At 44.0% G+C, this 20,476-nt stretch overlaps 1 protein-coding gene across 2 annotated transcripts in view; it reads right to left on the bottom strand.

Annotated features, from left to right (window-relative positions):
• Nucleotides 1-663: 663 nt before the first annotated feature.
• Nucleotides 664-20,476, bottom strand: part of poldip3 (polymerase (DNA-directed), delta interacting protein 3) — a 39,132-nt gene continuing 19,319 nt past the window's right edge. For both annotated transcript variants that reach the window (XM_072271804.1, XM_072271803.1), the window contains exons 5-9: nt 10,702-10,893; nt 8,234-8,311; nt 7,198-7,327; nt 6,343-6,409; nt 664-3,444 (exon numbers count right to left, since the gene is read on the bottom strand). In XM_072271804.1, coding sequence (XP_072127905.1) covers nt 3,273-3,444; nt 6,343-6,409; nt 7,198-7,327; nt 8,234-8,311; nt 10,702-10,893 — 639 coding nt within the window. In that variant the 3' untranslated portion in view covers nt 664-3,272. The remainder of the gene's footprint in view (nt 3,445-6,342; nt 6,410-7,197; nt 7,328-8,233; nt 8,312-10,701; nt 10,894-20,476) is intronic.

Here is a 20,476-nt window from a genome sequence, read left to right as displayed (position 1 = left end):
AAACAATACCTTGTGTACCTTTAACGTTTAATGCTGTATGAAAGAAAGACAACAGACAAGTATTTTCTGTACAATATCTATTTAGTTGTATTGTAAATGAGGAACAGAACACACTCTTTAAGGTAAACGTATTTACACAACCTGTCTGACGCCCAGTGCTGGTCTGTATCAGACATGGTCTTTGACAGGTGCACAAAGCACAGTTTAAAATGGTCAAACTCCAAACCTGCTTACAAAGGCCACTGTCCAGGTATAACGACACGAGATTGTGCGCATGTCAAAATGGTGACAGCACCGCCCCTGGTGTTACAAGGGGTGCGGATCTGCCTGTGTTCACCCGCAGCTGCCTTTATTCTGCATCCAGAACATGGGAGCCCGCCTCAGACCATAACCAAGCCCAAATTATATCCCTTGACCCGATCTCGAGTTACAGTACCTTTCCCGAGTCGACACACAAGTTCAGCACCACAGCATCTGGAGCACCTGTGAGCAGACTGTGAGTCTCAGGTAATCCACATACATGCACCTCACGTAGAGCAGAGGACAGGAGCACACCTACAAAGGTGAGGCACAGCTCAACCCGACTGGGCACTGACAACAAAATCTGTGGGTTTAATGCACATCTCCAGCTAAACCAAGCGTTCCTGGAGGCTTTACTTCTTAAAAAAAAAATCAAAAGTACATTTCAACCAACTTCACCTGCCCCAAGTGGAACATATCCATGGTTACGGTTGGTAGGCAGCTCCAGTTTTTATTGGAACACTATCGGGGGTGCAACAAGATGGTCTAGATGGATAGGACACCATGGCTGCAAAACATCCAGCACATCAAGATATCCCTGTGCCAAGGCTGACTCCACACATGGCCAGTGGTTGGACTTCAGTGGATGACGTATCTCCATTTATGGTTTGAGTGAGACCGTGGCCCGTCTTGGTACTGGAAAAGAGGACTTCTCAGCACCAGTCTAAGCTCCATTAGTCTCTGAGCAGCTGCTCTCCAGCACGGATAACACAGCAGGCAGCCAGAACCGCCCAGAAAAACAGAGTGAGGGGTGGGGGGCAGACCCTGGCTACCCTGGATACAGCTGGAGCAAAAACAATGTGTAGTTGTTGGGACAGGGTTACAGGTCTGTTCTTTTGGCCTAATCCATTCCCAAAGGGAACCATACAGTTACCACTGACTTATTAGGAAAAAAAGCTCTCTTCCACACATCCCCCTTATCTTCCCCTTTCTGATCACAGTGAATGTGCAGATAATAGGCACATTTTAACCAGTCAGCAATACATCAGAAGCATTTAGAATTTGAGTCTTCCCATTGATTCTTCCTCAACAATGAATCAACCAACACAAGTAGGGGCCTGCATCTCATTCTGACTATGGTTCAGTCAGTATTCAGGTTATTATCACAATAGGTCCCATGCTCTTTCCACACAAACTGAGTGATGCTCGGCACCAACCTGCTCAGCAGCATTGCCTCAAAGCCCAGCTGCGTCCCTTGCACTGGCACACAAAATCACACTGAGGTTCACTGACGCTCACACACTTCAACCGTGAATAAAAACTACACCCTCCTCCTCTATATAATCCCTAAATGATCACCCAGTCACGTCGACTTACAGCTAAAAACAACACAAACAGGAATTTACTCTACAGAAACAATCTAGGAAAGGTCTGGAAATTGAGGAACCTGCCAAATGCACAGAGCTAGAGGTCCATGTTCCTCTGCTCCTGTTGCCAGTCCCTGGGAGTAAAACTCCCCACAGCAAAGAGAAAGGGGCAAAAACTTCAAGAATATTTTAAAAAGACAGAATGATAGAATTATTCTAATCAAATAGGGGAGGACTTACTCACTTTGTTATAATTCTTTAACACGATCTACTCATCCTTGCAGACATGGGCTGATTCACTCTAGACCAGGGGTTCGCAACCTGATGTCCATGGATTGCTTGCTTAATGACTTTGGTTCATGGCATAAAAAAGGTAGAGAACCCCTGCCAAAGATGGACAACCCATCAGTGACATCTGTCTGCAAACCACAAGCAACTGAACACATTTTCCTTTTAAACACAATGTGACCTTGTATCTGCAAAATATTTCTGATCTAGATCCTTTATCACTCACAAGGTCACTCATTAGGCTGTGAAATTCTTCCACTTCTTGAACGAGAGGCCGAAGAACTTATTAATTGAGATGATCAAATACTTTAACCACATTTATTAAATGCAGGAGGTTCTGGGCAAGCCAGCTCTCCTGCTGAGGCCTGTTGTTTGAGTGCCAGGTATCAGTGTACCTGGCAGTTCACCTCTGCAGCAGTCCAGGTTCCTCATGGTGCAGGGAGACAGCAGCCCAAACAAACACAGGAGACATACACCTCGACTAATCTGGAGAAATTCTCCAGGGTGGGTAATGTAGAATCTCAAATGTAATTCTGAGTCGGCAAAGCTGCTGGCAGCTGCATGGAGAGATGCAGTGAGAGTGGGAGAGACAGCGGTGACAGCCGAGTCTTCGCCCCAACTGGCTCTATTCCACTGCTTGTGAATGCCCTCAGCAACACCTGGAACCACAGCCCTCGCGGGCCGGGCAAAGGGTGCAAACCAGCTCCTGCCAGGCCTGGGCTTGTGATTTAAACCGCGGAAAGCGAAGGACATGATGGAACATGCAGTCGGTGAGAAGCCAGTCTCATTATATTAGTACCCGGAGCACACACAACACCATAAACAGGGATTGGTGATCAATAAAACAAGTGGGGAATGCAGTTTATTCCTGCCAGGGACACTGATCTAGTCTGCTGCCTTTCCTTGGTCAACCTTGGGGAAGGTGTGTGAGAATAACAAGGTGAGGGGCTGCTTGGAGCACGGGAACGTGGTTCAACTCTGTTCCCTGTGGGGAGAAGCAGAGCTCCTGAGAGAATGGGCATGGGGCAGTAGGTTAAAGCACCTCATCTCTGTCACTCAAGTCACCTTCCGCCAGAGAGAGGAGTGAAATGAGCAATCGTGACCAGATCGGTCTGTGGAACAACCTGTATCACCAGCACCGGAATGCACTTAGACCAGGTGGCCAGTGAGGCAAGTTCACCGGCCTGGCCGAGCAGGTCAAGAGACAGCGTGCTGACGGACAGGGGCAGAGAGGACCTCAGCTACTGCCCACTGTACACCACCTGCCCCGACAGCATCAGGTGGAAGGGACCTAAAGGAGGTCAGGAAACTATTAAGATGCCGAAGGCCGAGGAATTGGGCTGTGGTCGAGTCTGAAGGTGGTCTCACTGATGCAAGTTAGAGTTTGATCTTGAACGCGGTGGGATGGGCTGATGTCGAAGGTCCTGAGGATTTGAAGAGCGCTTTCAGGATGATCTCTGGGTCGACCTCTGCCGGAGGCTGGTTGGATGGACGGGGCTTGACCCTGGGGAGCTCAGGCTTCTTCACCACTGGACTGTCGCTCAGTCTCCTGCAGCAAAGGTTGGAGGTGATCAGCGATCGGCAACCCTGGCGTTTCAGTCCCCTGTCCTCTCCACCCACCACCCCCACCCTCAACAGCCCCTCCTCCACATGATGGTGCTCATATCGCCAAGACTAAATCAGCCCAATAAATGTGTGTGAAACCACTCTGCCTCTGGAAAGCCCCACGGTAGAATAGCAGCAATCGGCAGCACCTAGTCACAAGGAGATGTGGACTGAGCTCTGGCAACCGTGGAGGCTGTAAATGGGTGGAGGGAGAGCCACCGGACACCAAGAAGGAGATGATGAAAAGCCTCCCACTGCTTTCTACGTACAATAAAACAAAATCGTACCAGCAGGCTCAAGGAGGGCTCCTATCCTACTGTTATAAGACGCTAGAATGGATCTTATACGATAACATGGACTCTGGCCTCTGCAGCTGTTACACTTTATTCTGCATTGATACTGTTTTACCTTGTTCTACCTCAACGCACTGTGCAATGATTTGATCTGTATGAACAGTGTGCAAGACAAGCTTCGCACTGTTTCTTGCTACACGTGATGATTAAACCGTACCAGCTTGCAGCCTGTGGATGTGCTTTGGGGAGAGCACCACCCCAGGGTGGCTTCCTGAGCAAACCCTTTTCCTGACGGGTAAACAGCTCCCCGTCAGCACTAGGGCAGCCAGGAGTCTGAATGCAAACTGGCGGCAGGGTCTGGGTACACAGTGCCAGTCCCAACACCATCCACGTTCGTCAGTAAGGGATCCAAATGAATGAGCCCATGAGAAACCAGCAACAAAGGTGGCGCATCAGGCAGCGCTGTCTCACAGCTCTGAAGACCACAGTTCAATCTCGACCTCCAGTGCAGTCTGCACAATCTCCATAACCACATGGGTTTCCTCTGGGTGCTCCGCTTTAAAAACACGTGTGGGTTTTTTGGTCCCAAGTGTGTAGGTGAAGGGGTAGAATCTAGGGAGTGTTGATGGGACAGTGGAGGAGATCAGTTGCTGAGAAATAAGCTGGGGAGTGAGATTTATGGGCCAAGTTCTATTGTAAGCAAACAAAGAAACTGCCCCAGGTCCAGAAATTGGTGTAGGCAGTGGGAATGGTGGATAAAACTCACACCCAACCCAGCCAAACGTCTCAGTACAGCATGTAGTCATCTACTCCCGTCCTACCCACTGGCTCGACCCCACACTGCTGGATACCCCTCAAATCTGCCATGGATAGTCCCAAGCTGGGCTGTGAAAGGAGGGTTGGGTATGGGTCTAGAGTCAGAGCTAGAGAACAGCCAACAGACGCTCCAAAAACCTCATCCCTGGGAGAGGAACGACTATCGGTGGGCTACTTACACCTGGGGACAACCTATAACGCTGGCTCAGGACAGAGGACTCTAGTGAGCTGCTGTTGGCAGCATACGCCCCAGTAGGGGTGATGGGCTTAAGTAAGTAGGAACACCCTTAGAGCCCTGCACGTGAACATACTCAGGGAGTTCAATTGTAAATCATTAGGAACCATTCCAAATGCTGAGACACCAGGTAAAAATCAGTAGCTAAATCTCTCGCTGGTGGTTCTCCAGAGGTACCCTTGCTTAATCCTGATGCACATGACAGGAGGAGCGATAATAGGCGACTCCGACCATCCAGTGTGACTGTGGCTGATCTACACTGACCTCATCTTCTGTGTCAGTTTCCCACAACTCACGATTCCTTGCACTTTCAAATATTAATCCATCTCCACCTTAAATACTTCTAATGATGCTGTCCTCCACCACACTAGGCATGGAATTCTACAGATTTAAGGCCGTCTGAGGGAAGAAATTTCTCAAATTCTTTGTTTTAAATGACTGACCCCTATGCTTCCCTCAACTACTGAAACCATTTCAAACCCTCTCACAATTTTATGTTTGAATATCGCCCTATCATTGTTCTAAGCTTCGAGGAACACAGACCCAAACTGTACCTTCCCCTGTTAGGACAACCACCTCAACTCAAGAATTAGCCTGGTGTCCAGTGTTATTGTTATCGTTTTTAGTTAAGGGGACCAAAACTGCACAGTATTCTAGGTGTGGCCTCACCAACACCCTGTACAACTATGACAAGATCTCCCTAAACACAAACTCCCATCCCTTTGCGATAAAGGCCAACATGCCATTTGTCTCCTTAGCTACTTGCTGGACCTGGCTGCTAGTTTTTGTGATTCATTCACTGGATTAACTGGATCCCCTCTTAACCTCACTCATTTCCAGTCTCCATTTTGATATGGAGTGCAGATGTTATTCATTCCCACACTAAATTCCACTTCAATTAATCCATACATCCCATTTCAGAATCAAAATGTCCTCGTCACCACACACTCCTCCACCCAATCGTGTATCAATGACAAAGTTGGAAACCTTGCATTTCATTCCCTCCCCCAGGTCAATAATGTAGATAGCAAATAACTAAAGGAGAAGAGCCAATCCCTGGGGCATTCCACTAGTGGCACTCCCCCAGGCTGAAAAAGACTCAACTATTCTAGCTGCAACACACACATTGCTGGAGGAACTCAGCAGGTCAGTCAACATCTATGGAGAGGAATAAATAGTTGAGACCCTCATTCTAACTTTTTGTCTTCCACATGACTGCCAGTTTTCAATCCATGCACCGGCTGCCTATGAGGTCAAAGGCCTGCTGGAAGCCTAAATATATTAAATCTACAGGATTCCCTCTGATCAACTGGCAGACAGGCTAGGGCTGATGCATTACCAGGATGGAGGGGGGAGGGAGGAAGCAGCGATGAAGGAGTACTCTTGGTAGACAGAGCTCAGCTGGTTTGTGGGGGAGGGCAGGAGCTGGAATGTGGGGTGGGCTGGAACATGGGGGAGACACCTCAGTATACATGTTGTATTTCTCTAACCAACTTACAACAAGATTGGCTGCTCTGAAGTGATGACGTTTCCATTCACGTGAAGGTTGCATTTCATTGGCTGACCTGAGGAGGGGAAAGGGCACGTCCAGTGAGAATTCCCAGAACAAATAGACTCATGCCCGAAAAGTTTTAACTCCCCGCCGCCCCACTCCCAAACAAACCTGCACAGTTTCAAAACTCCCCCAACCCTAGCCATTCAATATCCCCCAACCCACTGTTTCAAGGCTAACCCACCCACCACCCTAGACTGATCCAAGTTTCCACCACAAGCCTCAGGAGCTCCAGGAGAGGAGAAGCGAGGATCAACACTCTGTTCACTCCCATCTGCATCAACATGATTTTGCTTACCATCCAAAACCACCCCCCACCCCCCCAGTTGGAGTAAACCTTTCTCACCCTCCACAAAGCATTAGGATGCCTTCACAACCCTTCCTTATCTCCGTGCAACACTAACACTTCGAGAAACCTGCTCAGTCTCTGTAACACATCAGTATTTCCTGTAAACCCTTTCCCCTGTCCTCAAACTGCACTGACATTGCCAAAGGGAACTGAGACAGAATCGATTGGTGTGAAGACCTCCCTGCCATGGGAGAGGGATCGAGATCAGACACACATAGTCGGGACCCAGTGCTGGGGTGGGGGTGCAATTTTGCTGCAACCAGCCCACTGTGACACCGAAAACAACAGTCCAGAGCCTCCATACTACAGGAGGTGGTGTATGAGGCATGGAAGAAGGGAGCACTGGGAACAGGGAGGGAAGGGTTCCAGTACAACTGCCCCAAACATCAGTGACTACAGCCCAAACTTCATCAAGACAGGATTTACAACAGCGCCTGGAACGGCCAGTTTACCATCTAAGCATCTGTTGTTGTATTTCTTGTAAGCCGTGATGGCATCGTCCTTTCTGACGAAGACGACTTCTGCAACTCCTGGGTGTACGAGGCGGGCACGCTTTAGAGCACCACAAACACAGAACAACTCCTAGAAATGGGAGGAAAAGCAAAGAGTGAATCCTGGAACACGTGCTCACCTCCGTGCACCAGCTACTCCACCACACCCCCTTGGCTTTGTTCTTGAGCAAAGACCCTGGTCGGAACTAGAGTGAGGGCTGAAAATCAGTGATTTATACCAGCACCGAAGGCCAGAGTCACTTCACGGCTCTCTGGCAGCTCCATCTCATGAACCGAACTACACACCAGCTCCTGCAATAACTGCGCTACAAGACGCAAGGAATTATTCTGCGCTGTCTATAATTCCCTCCCTCTGGGAATGGAGCAGGTCCACAATCTGCCAGCACTGCTCCATGCCCAGGGAACAGGAAGTGGAGGCAGACTGCACTGATTGCCATTAACTCACACACCAGACACTCTTTCCTTTGTAAATCCCCACACTGTCTCTGCCATGAAACCCTTTTCAAGAACAGCGTTAGACAGCTCTTCCTCCATGAATCTGTGGGAGCACTTTCATCAGGAGGGTTGCAGTGGTTCTCAAGGAGACAGCTTATCACCACCTTCCCCAGGCGTCGGCAGCTCACCACCTTCCCCAGGCGTCGGCAGCTCACCACCTTCCCCAGGCGTTGGCAGCTCAGCACCACCTTCCCCAGGCGTTGGCAGCTCAGCACCACCTTCCCCAGGCGTTGGCAGCTCAGCACCACCTTCCCCAGGCGTTGGCAGCTCAGCACCACCTTCCCCAGGCGTTGGCAGCTCACCACCTTCCCCAGGCGTGGGCAGCTCACCACCTTCCCCAGGCGTGGGCAGCTCACCACCTTCCCCAGGCGTGGGCAGCTCACCACCACCTTCCCCAGGCGTTGGCAGGGGAGGGTGTAAGTGACTGACACACTTGCATTCAGAGAAATCAAATCTAGATATGGAGCCCAGTCAAACTCACCACTATATCCTCCTCAGTCACACGTGGATGGAGATTATTCACAGTCATTTTCGTTCCTTCCAATGGGCTCAGATTTAGCTGTGAAGGAGAGCAGAGATTTATTGCACTGATAATAACATGCGCACAGCATAGCTTGAGCCCTCAGCTCTGGTTACTGGTCACACAGTAAACACAGCAGGAGATGGACTGAACTGCTGCAGTGCCCAGGGGTGATGTGGATGTAGCATTGACTGTGAACCAACCAGGTGAAAGTGAGATTGGACCCTTCTCCGGGGATGCGAGACTGGATCGGACACCTCCCTGGGGGACGTGAGAAGAGACCAGACAACAACCCAGGAAAGCCAGACCAGGTCCCAACCCGGGAACGGGAGACTGTGCACCCGACCACCCCAGTGAAGTGGGACTGGAAATATGCTGCCGCAACACTATCGGGGCAGGGGAGAGAGGAAGGCAATTTACCCGTCAAAGCCACAAGAGCACTACTTAACAAAAACAAGCAGCCACAGAGCTGAAAGAAGAAGTGAAGGCCCAGAAACAAAGCATTAGACATTTATTTATTCATTTACTGAGATGCAGTGCTGATTAGGCCCTCCCAGCCACCCAGCAATTCCCAAATCACCTGATCATGGGACAGTTTACAATGACCAATTAGCCTACCAACTGGTATGCCTTTGGACTGTGTGAGGAAAGTGGAGTACTCTGAGGAAACCCAGAAACCCATGCGGTCACGGGGAGAACGTACAAACTCCTTACAGACAGTGGCAGGAATCGAACCTAGGTCGCCTGTATCGTAAAGTGTTGTGCTAACCACTAAGCTACCTTGCTGCCCCAATCTTCAAATGGCGTTGCCTCAAAGCATCTGATGGACCTCCGTCACTCAGGACATTCCCTCTTCCCATGGCTACCATCAAGGAGGAGGTACAGGAGCTCCAGGACAGCCACTCAACGTTTTAGAAACAGCTTCTTCCCCTCTGCCATCAGATGAACCCATAAACACTACCTCACTTTTTTTTTGCTCTCTTCTTGCACTACTTATGTAACAAATTTATTCATACTGTAATTTATAGTTTTTAAAATTACACTGTACTGCTGCCACAAAACAACAAATTTCACAACATATGCCAATGATAATAATTCCAATTTTGATAATACAAGCAACATTGTCCCTGTTATAGGGGTGATAAAGCTTCAGAATGCTGATGCAACGATGGCAGGTGAATGCAAGAGCTCCTGGGGGGTGGGGGGTGGAAAGTGGAGGGGTGAGACTTGTTAGGTTGAAGCACAGTGCCTGCAGAAAGCTTATTCTTGATGCAAGGGGATCACAGACACCTTGGAGGGTACAGCCAGATACTGTGGTAAGGAAGCTGCCAGGAAAGTTCTGGTTGGAAAGCAACTGCAGTCTGTCAATGTATACACATTGGGGCAAAGGCTATACCTTCTCCTGTGGGTCTCAATTCTATTTTATTAAGCTGTTTGCGGTAATATTTTTATTTATATTGTGTGATTGTGATATACCTTTAGTAGGTGCACTGTGGTCTGGAAGAACGTTGTTTTGTTAGATTGTTATATGTATAGTCAAATGACAATAAACTAGAACTTGAAGAACAGCAGGTGAAGTCTCCCCTCTCGCCCCACGAGTGGGGAGTGTGGTTTAATTCCCTAATGCAGCAGTGAGCACCAAACTGTGGTCAGGGATCTCGAAAGACACAGAATGCAGTCGAGTATTGGCCCTCTAGATAGGAGAAACAGGGCCAGTAGCATTTGGTTGTTCTGTGAGGAAGAACCATCCTTTTATAGGCCAGTATGGTTGAAATTCTCAACGCAGGTAAATTTTGAGCGTGTTTTACTTCAACCCCCTTTTGGCATCACTTGTGCCAAATTAGAAAGTGCAGGGAGGAAGGAAATGGAATAACTTTTCCAATGGGCACAATGGTACCCAGAAGTGCAAACCAACATGGGAAATGGGTCTGGCTCAAGTGGACAACTCAGTTGGCACGGATAAGTTGGCCGAAGGGCTTGTGACTAAATGGTTTCCAGCTCAGGAGTTGATGAGATCACTTCGGCTGTCTCAGCTATATTTTTCCAGAATTCCTCTGCATTGGAGAGCTGATCCTGCAGGCTGGAAACTCGAGCACACGACTATGCCACTTAACAAATGTTAAAGAGGTAAACCCGGGAATTACAAACAAATTGGCTCAGTATAAGAGCGAATTCAAAAATAACATGAAAGCAGAGTTTCTAAAGGTAATAACAAGAGAGCAGCCAAACAGCACAGATACAGACTGGGTAACTGCTTTGTGAAACACCTCCCCCATTCAGACACCAGACTTCCAGTCCCTATCACTCCCATTCTCACACATCGGGAACTGAACTGCAGCAGTTTGCTGTCTGTCACTGCCGGGTTAGATTCACGCCTGTGTTAACCGTCAAGGTACTCGGACTTGGATGCACTGAGGAGGGGTGGGTACCTCTGGAGGCTTCACATCTTCAGCTGGTTCCGGCTCTGCCGCGAGGGCTGGTGCTCTTGACACATTTGTCGAAGGTCCCGAGCGAGTGAGGGTGAGAGGAGGTTGTGGAGGAGCAGTGTACGAGTCGTTCTGGACCACTTTGGTCAACGGAACAGACTTTCCAAGAGACAGCTTCGAGGCAGTCAAACCAGGCTGCAGGGAGCAGAGGAAACAAAACAGGGTTAATCCTGCGCAGGTAAATTTAACCCAGGCACATCACACATTGGTTATTTATGTCAATCACTATGACTAGATGATTCTTTGGACAGTTATGACACTTTAAAGCTGAACATTTAAGAATTTAAAAATATTGGACAGAGACTGAACATGTCTCAGATTTGAAATACAACCCATATCAATACAACTAAAATCTCTGAGCAGCTAAGAACCTATTTTACATAATTCATTCATTATGTGCTGTGTCGTACGATGTGGGTGATCATGGTCTTGACCATTATTGTTCTTGGTAAGTTTTTCTACAGAGGTGGTTTGCCATTGTCTTCTTCTGGGTAGTGTCTTTACAAGACAGGTGACCCCAGCCATTATCAATACTCTTCAGAGATTGTCTGCCTGGCGTCAGTGGACTTGAGATATACACCAGCTCCACACATGACCATCTACCACCTGCTCCCATGGTTTTTTGTGACCCTGATCGGGGGGGGGGGAAGCAGGTGCTACACTTTGCCCAAGGATGACCTGCAGGTTAGCGGAGGGAAGAAACACCTTACACCTCCTTTGGTAGAGACATATCCTCACTCCGCCACCCAAATCTCACATAATAAACACTTCTAATGATGAGGGTCCTGCTGTGCCTGTTCAGTGAACCGATTCTACTCACATTCCCTGTGTTTAGCAATCACCTTCCATTGCATTGTCACTTTACAGTTCTGTAACTTCAAATCATTTCTCCTGTACATTTTCAGATCAAATCACATGGGACTGACTTTGTCTTTCTTTTTAAATCTTTTTATTGAATAAGTATACAAAAAGATAAGCCATATAGGCACTAATACACTGTTAGAATATAATAAAATTACAGGAGATATTAATACAAAAAAAAGATACAAGCAATGTAATTTAAACATAACGTACCAAGGTAACATAATAGTATACTAATTTTTATATATATATCAATAGAGAAAAGGAAAAAAACCCCCCAAAAAAACCCACCGTGCAACTAACTAAAAGCAAAGCAAAGCAATGGGCTAACTTGAAACCAAACAGAGTTAAAAAACTTAAAATCACGTCCTCAATCCCGACCTCCATTAAAAACAGTAAAAAAAAACAAGAAGGGTATATATTACATTAAATGAAAATATTGAATAAAATCTCCAGGTCTGTTCAAATTTAAATGAAGAGTCATAAAGATTGCTTCTAATTTTCTCCAAATTCAAGCATAATATCGTCTGAGAAAACCAAAAAAAGGTAGTTGGAGCATTAAGCTCTTTCCAATGTTGTAAGATACATCTTTTCGTCATTAAAGTAAGAAACGCAATCATTCTACGGGCTGAAGGAGAAAGATTACTGGAAATTTTAGGTAGTCCAAAGATAGCAGTAATAGGGTGAGGAGAGATATCTATATTCAATACCTTGGAAATAATATTAAAAATGTCTCTCCAAAAAGTTTCCAGAGTAGGACAAGACCAAAACATATGAGTTAAAGAGGCTATCTGCCCCGGACATCTATCACAAAAAGGATTAATATGAGAATAAAAGCGAGCTAATTTATCTTTGGACATATGTGCTCTATGAACAACTTTAAATTGAATTAGGGAATGTTTAGCACAGATAGAGGAAGTATTGACTAATTGTAAAATCTGCCCCCAGTCATCCATGGAAATAATAAATCCCAATTCTTGTTCCCAATCCGACCTAATCTTATCAAATGGAGCTTTCCTAAGTTTCATAATAATATTATAAATCATAGCCAATGCACCTTTCTGACATGGATTAAGGTTAATTATAGTATCTAAAATGTATGTAGGAGGAAGCATTGGAAAGGAAGAAAGTATAGTACTTAGGAAATTTCTAACTTGTAGATATCTAAAAAAATGTATTCTTGATAAATTATATTTATTAGATAATTGTTCAAAAGACATAAGGGAACCATCTAAAAATAAATCCAAAAACCGTGAAATACCCTTAGTCTTCCAAATTTGAAAAGCACGATCCGTAAAAGAGGGAGGAAAAAATGTTACCTAAAATAGGAATCGCTAGCCAAATTGGTTAAGATCAAAAATTTTCTGAATTGAAACCAAATACGTAAGGTATATTTAACTATCGGGTTAGACACCCGTTTAAGGCATTTCAAATCAAAAGGAAGAGAGGAACCTAAAATAGAGCCAAGTGTATAGCCCTGAACAGAATGTAATTCCAATGCTACCCATTTAGGAATTGATAGTATATCCTGGTCAAGTAACCAAAATTTCATATGTCGAATATTAATTGCCCAATAATAAAATCTAAAGTTAGGTAATGCTAAGCCTCCATCTCTCTTAGCTTTCTGTAAATGTATTTTACCCAGTCTCGGGTTTTTATTTTGCCAAATAAATGAAGAAATTTTGGAGTCAACTTTATCAAAAAAAGATTTTGGAACAAAAATTGGTAATGCCTGAAATATATATAAAAATTTTGGCAAAAAAAAATCTTAACTGCATTAATACGACCAATCAAAGTTAAATATAAAGGAAACCATTTAGATGAAAGTTGAATAATATGGTCAATTAAGGGTAAAAAGTTAATCTTAAATAAATCTTTGTATTTACAAGTAATTTTAATCCCAAGATATGAAAAATAATTATTAATCAATTTAAATGGAAAATTATGATATAAGGGAAGTTGTTTATTAATCGGGAAAAGTTCACTCTTACTAAGATTTAATTTATAACCTGAAAAAAGACCAAATTGTGCTAATAGCTCTAAAACAGCAGGGATGGATTTTTGGGGATTAGAAATATATAAAAGTAAGTCATCAGCATGGAGTGATATTTTATGGGACTTTAAGCCCCGAGTTATCCCAGTAATATCTGGAGATTCTCGAATGGCAATTGCAAGAGGTTCTAATGCAATATCAAATAATAAAGGACTAAGAGGGCACCCTTGTCGAGTACCTCGAAAAACAGGGAAAAAAGGTGAGCTTAGAGAGTTAGTACGGACCGAGGCCACAGGAGAATGATATAACAATTTAATCCAGGATATAAATTTCGTGCTAAAATTAAACATTTCAAGCACCTTAAATAAATAAGGCCATTCTACTCTATCACACGCGTTCTCAGCATCTAAAGAAATAACACACTCAGGAACATTTTGTGAGGGAGTATAAACAATATTTAACAGTGTGCGAATATTCTAAAAAGAGTAACGACCTTTAATAAAACCCGTTTGGTCTTCCGAAATAATAAAAGGAAGTACTTTTTCTAATCTATTTGCTAATAACTTAGAAAAAACTTTAGAATCAACATTTAATAAAGATATTGGTCTATACGATGCACATTGAGCAGGATCTTTCTCGTTCTTTAATATTAGAGAAATTGACGCTCTATTGAAAGATTCAGGAAGTTTACCAAGTTTTAATGAAGCCTCAAAAACCCTACAGAGCCAAGGGATTAATGAAGGTGCGAAACATTTATAAAATTCTACGGTAAACCCATCAGGGCCAGGAGCTTTCCCCAAATTCATAGAGAAAATAACATTCTTAATCTCATCCGTGGTAATGGGAGTATCTAACATAGAAGACATATCCTGTGAAATCTCAGGGAAGTCTAGATTATCTAAAAAATCATTCATATATTTAGAATCTCGAGGAGACTCTGATTGATATAAGGAAGAATAAAAATCACAGAAAGTTTGATTAATCCCCACATGGTCAAGTATCAGTCGGTCATTTTGGTTATAAATCTGATTAATTTGAGATTTAGCATAATTAGACTTCAGTTGATTAGCCAACAGTTTGCCAATTTTGTCACTGTGTACATAAAATTCACTTCTTGTTTTCTTTAATTGGTTTACAATCGAGGACGAAAGTAATAAACTGTGTTCCATTTGAAGTTCAGTTCTTTGTTTATATAACTCCTCAGAAGGAGCTATAACATATTTCTTATCAATTTCTTTAATCTTGTCCACGATTACCAACTCCTCCTGCTTCAGCTTCTTCCTCAAAGCAGCAGAATACGAGATAATCTGACCACGAATATAAGCTTTAAAAGTATCCCAAAGAATGTTCACAGAAATATCCTCTGTATAGTTAATTGTAAAAAAAAGATCAATCTGTTCATTCATAAAGTTAACAAAGTCCGAGTCCTGAAGCAACAACGAATTAAAACGCCATTGTCTATTATTTTGTGTATTGGCCTGAATTTTAATAGAAAGCTTAAGTGGAGCATGATCCAAAATGGTTATAGAGTCATAATCACATTTAATCACTGAAGAAATAAGACGAGAATCAATAAAGAAATAATCAATTCTTGAATAGGAATGGTGAACATGTGGAAAAAAAAGAAAGATCTTTTTCTTGAGGATGCAAAAAACGCCAAATGTCCGTCGACCCAGAATCAGAGAGAAATGAATTAATCAAAGTTGCAGATTTATTAGGTAAGGTCCGTAGAGGGGCCGAACGGTCCAAAGCTGGAGATAAACAGGTATTCAGATCTCCGCCCCAGATCAATGAAAACTCATTCAAATTCGGGAACTGATTGAATAATGATTTATAAAATTCCGGACAATCCATATTAGGAGCATAAACATTAACCAAAACTATCTTTTTATTAAATAGTAGACCACTAACCAATAGAAATCTACCATTCGGATCAGAAATAATATCATGTTGTATAAAAGTAACTGAGGAGTCTATAAAAATAGAGACGCCTCGAATCTTAGCATTGGAGTTCTAATGAAACTGTTGGCCCTTCCAGAATTTAAAAAAACGTAGTCTGTCTCCCCTCCGCACATGGGTCTCTTGTAAAAATAAAATTTGTGCTTTAAGTCTCCGGAACACTTTAAAAACTTTTTTCCTTTTAATAGGATCATTAAGACCATTAGTATTCCAGGAGACAAAATTAATAATAGACTCCATAACCCCTAAAGTCAACCCGCATCAAGGAGGATTGACGATAGGCTCGACCCACGAACCCGGAAAGGGAACAGAACAAATAAGAGATACCGGGAAGAAGAACGCAACCAATACTTCAATAATGTACATAGCCCAAGAAGAAAGAAACTAAAATGTGAAGCCCCTCCCACCACCCCCCACCCCATGACCCTAAGGCTAAATCTAACGCGGACCAGCCCGAAAGAAGCAAGCACTAAAACTACCCCCGTGACTTCCGGTATATGCTCCCTAAAAGAAGTGTAAGTATAAAAAAAGATCAGCTAATTACAAAACAGTAAGAGAATAAAAAAAGGTAACTCAATTAAAACAAACACATAATATAACAGAGTAAAAGCCAGAAAATATAAAAAAACCGCAACAAACCCCAGACCCTATAAGTAAACAAAACAAAAAAAAATGAGATTATTAACATAAACTAGTTATGAAAACCTACAAAACAAAGTAGATATAAAAAAAAACTACAAAATTTAAGGCCACAAAGGAAATATGTAAAATGACGGTGAGGGAATAACCACCCAGAATCCCCTGGGAAAAAGAAAGGAATGACGCAGTTAAAAAGAAAGTTTAGCAACCATATTAAATAATCAAAAATAAACCTTTCTGCCCATATAGGACAAAAAAAATTAAGACTGACAAATTCACAACCTCCGCTCAACGGAGATAGTTAAAAATTACGATTAAGATGTTGAAGGTAAAAATTGATCCAGATAACTCTGGGCATCAGAAGGAGATCCAAAAAAAAAATGGGGGGGGCTCCATCCGACGTACGAATCCTTAGACGTGCAGGGTAAAGCAACGCTGGTTTTAAATCCATCTTGTAGAGTTCCGACATCACAGATCTGTAACGAACCCGTTGATCCCGGATTGGTTTACTGAAATCCTCCACGAATCAGAACTTAAGATCCAGAAAATCAATGTAACCTTTAGATCGAACGAAACGAAACAGTTTCTCCTTGTCTTGAAAGTAATGAAAGCGTAAAATGACATGTCGAGGTTTATCTGACCTAAGCGAGTATGATGGAACTCTGTGAACACGATCCAATAACGGTGGTTGGTCAGGAAATACAGTAGGAAATGCATCTTTTAAAAGTTGAGAAAAATACTTCATAGGGTTATCAGATTCAACAGCTTCACGCACCCCAATCATTCGAAGATTCTGCCGTCGCATTCTGAATTCTAAGTCAGAGTTTTTAAAGGTCAGAAAGTTGAGATTCTTCTTCATTACATTAATTGTTTCTTCGATTTTCTCCATCTTGAGCTCATTTTGTTGCGTGGATTTTTGAAGATCAGATATAGCCGACTGATGTTCCGTAATAGATACTTGTATCTTCTCGATTGAATCGGCAATTTTCTGGAAACTAATTGAAATTTCCTCACAAATCAGCTCCGTAATAGAGGTTGAAATTTCTCTTTGAATTAGCTCCGTTATAGCTTTCAAAGTCACCGGTGGTTCAGTCGGAGGGAAATCGGTACCTTTCGGTCTACCCGGAGGTTTGCCGTCCTTCCCGTTTTTTCCATTCTTAGACATAGCAGACCTTAAACGCATCCAATTATCAAAGAGCCCAATTTGTTTCAAATTATTGTAAAAGTCGATGCCTTAATAGTTAATTAAAATATAGCTGATCATAAGAAGCGAGTCAAGAACGCGACTTCACTCCATGAGCGCTACCGGAAGTCTCCGGGACTGACTTTGGACCCCTGATTTATTGCTCCTGATAACACAGCAGCGCTAGTGTAATGGGCCCTTTAAAAGCACAAAGGTCAGATGGAAGGACCAGAGATGCCAAGGTTCCCAAGGACTGCAATGAGGCAGAGATCCAAGGATTCTGCACGGCGGGATTGAGCAGAGGTGCAAACATTCCGTTCGGTGGGATGGGTCAGAGCTGGCGAATATCCCTGGTCAGTGCATTAGATCAAAGGTATTTAGGTTGGAATGGCTCACAATGGGCGAATTCCCTGCTAGGGTGGGATTGATTGATTTATTTATTGAGATAGAGCGGGGAATAGACCCTTCTGGCCCTTCGAGCCACACCGCCCAGCAGCTCCCAATTTAATCACAGAACAATTAACAATGACCAATTAACCTACCAACCAGGATATCTTTGGACTGTGGGAGGAAACCAAAGCACCTAGGGGAAACCCAAGTGGTTATGGGGAGAATGTAGATGCTCCTTACAGACAGTGGTAGGAATTGAACTCGGGTCACTGGTACCTTAAAGCGTATAGTGCAGCGATACCAAAAGCCCTGCTGGCAGGAACAAGTGGAAGATCATAGCTTCCAGCTGAGTTGGAAGGTTTACATGCAGCAGTATTTCCTGATTAGCATTCCCTTATAATGCTCACACCCACACTGAGACTGTCTACCCAAACATGTCGTGGAGTGGTGGCACAGCAGGAGGAAGCACAGAAAGACATGCTGAGAACAATGTCAGGTACGCCTAAAAATGAGGTGCAAGGTTAGTGAATCTGCAGGACTACACACACGCTCAACAAGGAAAAACAATAGATCAGATCAAAGCTCTGCAGTCCCCTTAGATCTAGCTGTGAGTGGTGGAAGACAATTAAACCACTAATAGGAGAGGGCAGTTCAGAATCAACAGATTCAGGTTTATTATTGGTGACACACGTCACAAAACTTGTTGTTTGGTGGCAGTAGTACAGAGCAACACGTAGTGAGAAATATTTTAAAATAAGTAACGCAAAAATAGAGAAAAATGTGAGGTGGTGTTTATGGTCCGTTCTTAAATCTGATGGCAGAGGGGGAGAAGCTGTTCCTAACACGTTGACAGTGTATCTTCAGGTAACTGTGCCTCCTCTCTGCTGTTAGCATAAGTTGTTTGAAGTTCAAAGTAAATTTATTATCAAAGTACGAATATGTCACCAGATACAACCCTGAGATTCATTTTCTTGCAGGCATTTACAGTACAAATACAATAGAATCAATTAAAAACTACAAAGACTGACAAACAATCTATGTGGAAAAGACAACAAACTATGTAAAGACAAGATAATAAATGAATAAATAATACTGAGAACATGAGTTGTAGAGTGAAAGTGAGTCCGTAGGTTGAGGAATCAGTTCAGACTTGAGGAGCCTGATGGTGAAGGGTAATAACTGTTCCTGAATCTGGTGTTGTGGGACCTACAGCTCCTGAAACTCCTTCCTGATAGACGCAGGGAGAGGACAGCATGATCTGGATGGTGGGGATCGTTAATGATGGATGCTATTTTCTTGTGGCAGCGTTCCTTACAAATGTGCTCAACGATGGCGAGGGCTTTGCCTGTGATGGACTGGGATGCATCCAGGGCATGCCCTGGATGGCAAGGGTCCTTAATGAAGGATGCCACCTTCTTGACTCATCGGCTTTTGAAGATGTCCTTGGTGGTGGGGAGACTAGTGCCCGCGATGGAGCTGGCTGTGCTTACAAGCCTGTGCAAGAATCCCCATCCTCAGCAATAGTGGGGAGAAGGTGGAAACATTCACAACTATGCTCAGCCTGATCTGACAGCTCCCCACTACCACAAAAGGCAGTCTTTAGTTAACTTGATTCAGTCTAAATGAAGTCAAAAAACTGACAAGAGCACTGGATATGGGACAAGGTCTTACAGGACCAGATAGCATCCAACATCTGAGCTGTAATATTGAAGACCCATGCTACAAAATTTGATGTACCTGTAGCTTAGCTATTCCAGTACAGTTCAAAGAGAGGCTCTGGAAAAACATCCAATTACATCCTTTTCACTAAAAGCAGGACGTATGCAATTCAGCTAATTAATGCCGAATTAGTCTGCTCTCTATCAATGCAAAGTAATGGAAGGTGTCAGCTACACTGCCATGAAGCTGCACTTACTCTGCAATAACTTGCTTGCTGTTACCAAGTTCTAATTTGGCCAGAGCCACTCAGACCCAGGCCACAGATGAATCCATGTGTGGCTCAGAAGGGAAGTGGGGAGAAGAGGCGAACTGTAGTGATAGGGATTTCAATGGTATGGGGAACAGGCAGGAGGTGCTGAGCATGGGAGCTGAAAAAGATCTTAGATGGATTGTTTGCATCTGTATTTACTCAGAAGATGGACACAGGGTCTACAGAGGTGACGCAAAACAGTAGGGAGGTCATGGACAGTATACAGATTACAGAGGATGAGGTGCTCACTGTCCTGAGGCAAATTAGGCTTGATAAATCCCCAAGGCCTGACAAGGTGTTCCCTTGGACCTTGAGGGAGACTAGTGCAGAAATTGCAGGGGCCTGAGCAGAGGTATGGACTTTAGCAAGGCCTTTGACAATGTCCCGCGTGGGAGGTTGGTCAAAAAGGTTCAATCACTTGACATTCAGGATGAGTTAGTAAATTAGTTCAGACATGCTTCACGGGAGAAGCCGAGAGTGATAGTAGATGGTTGCCTCTCTGACTGGAGGCCTGTTACTGGTGACGCGGCGCAGGAATTGATGCTAGATCCATTATTGTTTGTCATCTATATCAGTAATCTGGATGATAATGTAGTAAACTGGATCAACAAATCTGTGGACAACACCTAGATTGGGGGTGTAGTGGACAGTGAAAAAGACTATCAAAGCTTACAGCAGGAACTGGACCAGCTGAAAAATGGCAAATGGAATTTAATGCAGGCAA

Source organism: Mobula birostris, chromosome 11 (genome assembly GCF_030028105.1).
Source record: "Mobula birostris isolate sMobBir1 chromosome 11, sMobBir1.hap1, whole genome shotgun sequence".
NCBI lineage: Eukaryota > Metazoa > Chordata > Chondrichthyes > Myliobatiformes > Myliobatidae > Mobula > Mobula birostris.
The sequence above is the reverse complement of the archived record's forward strand: the minus strand, read 5'-3'. Positions and strand labels throughout refer to the sequence as shown.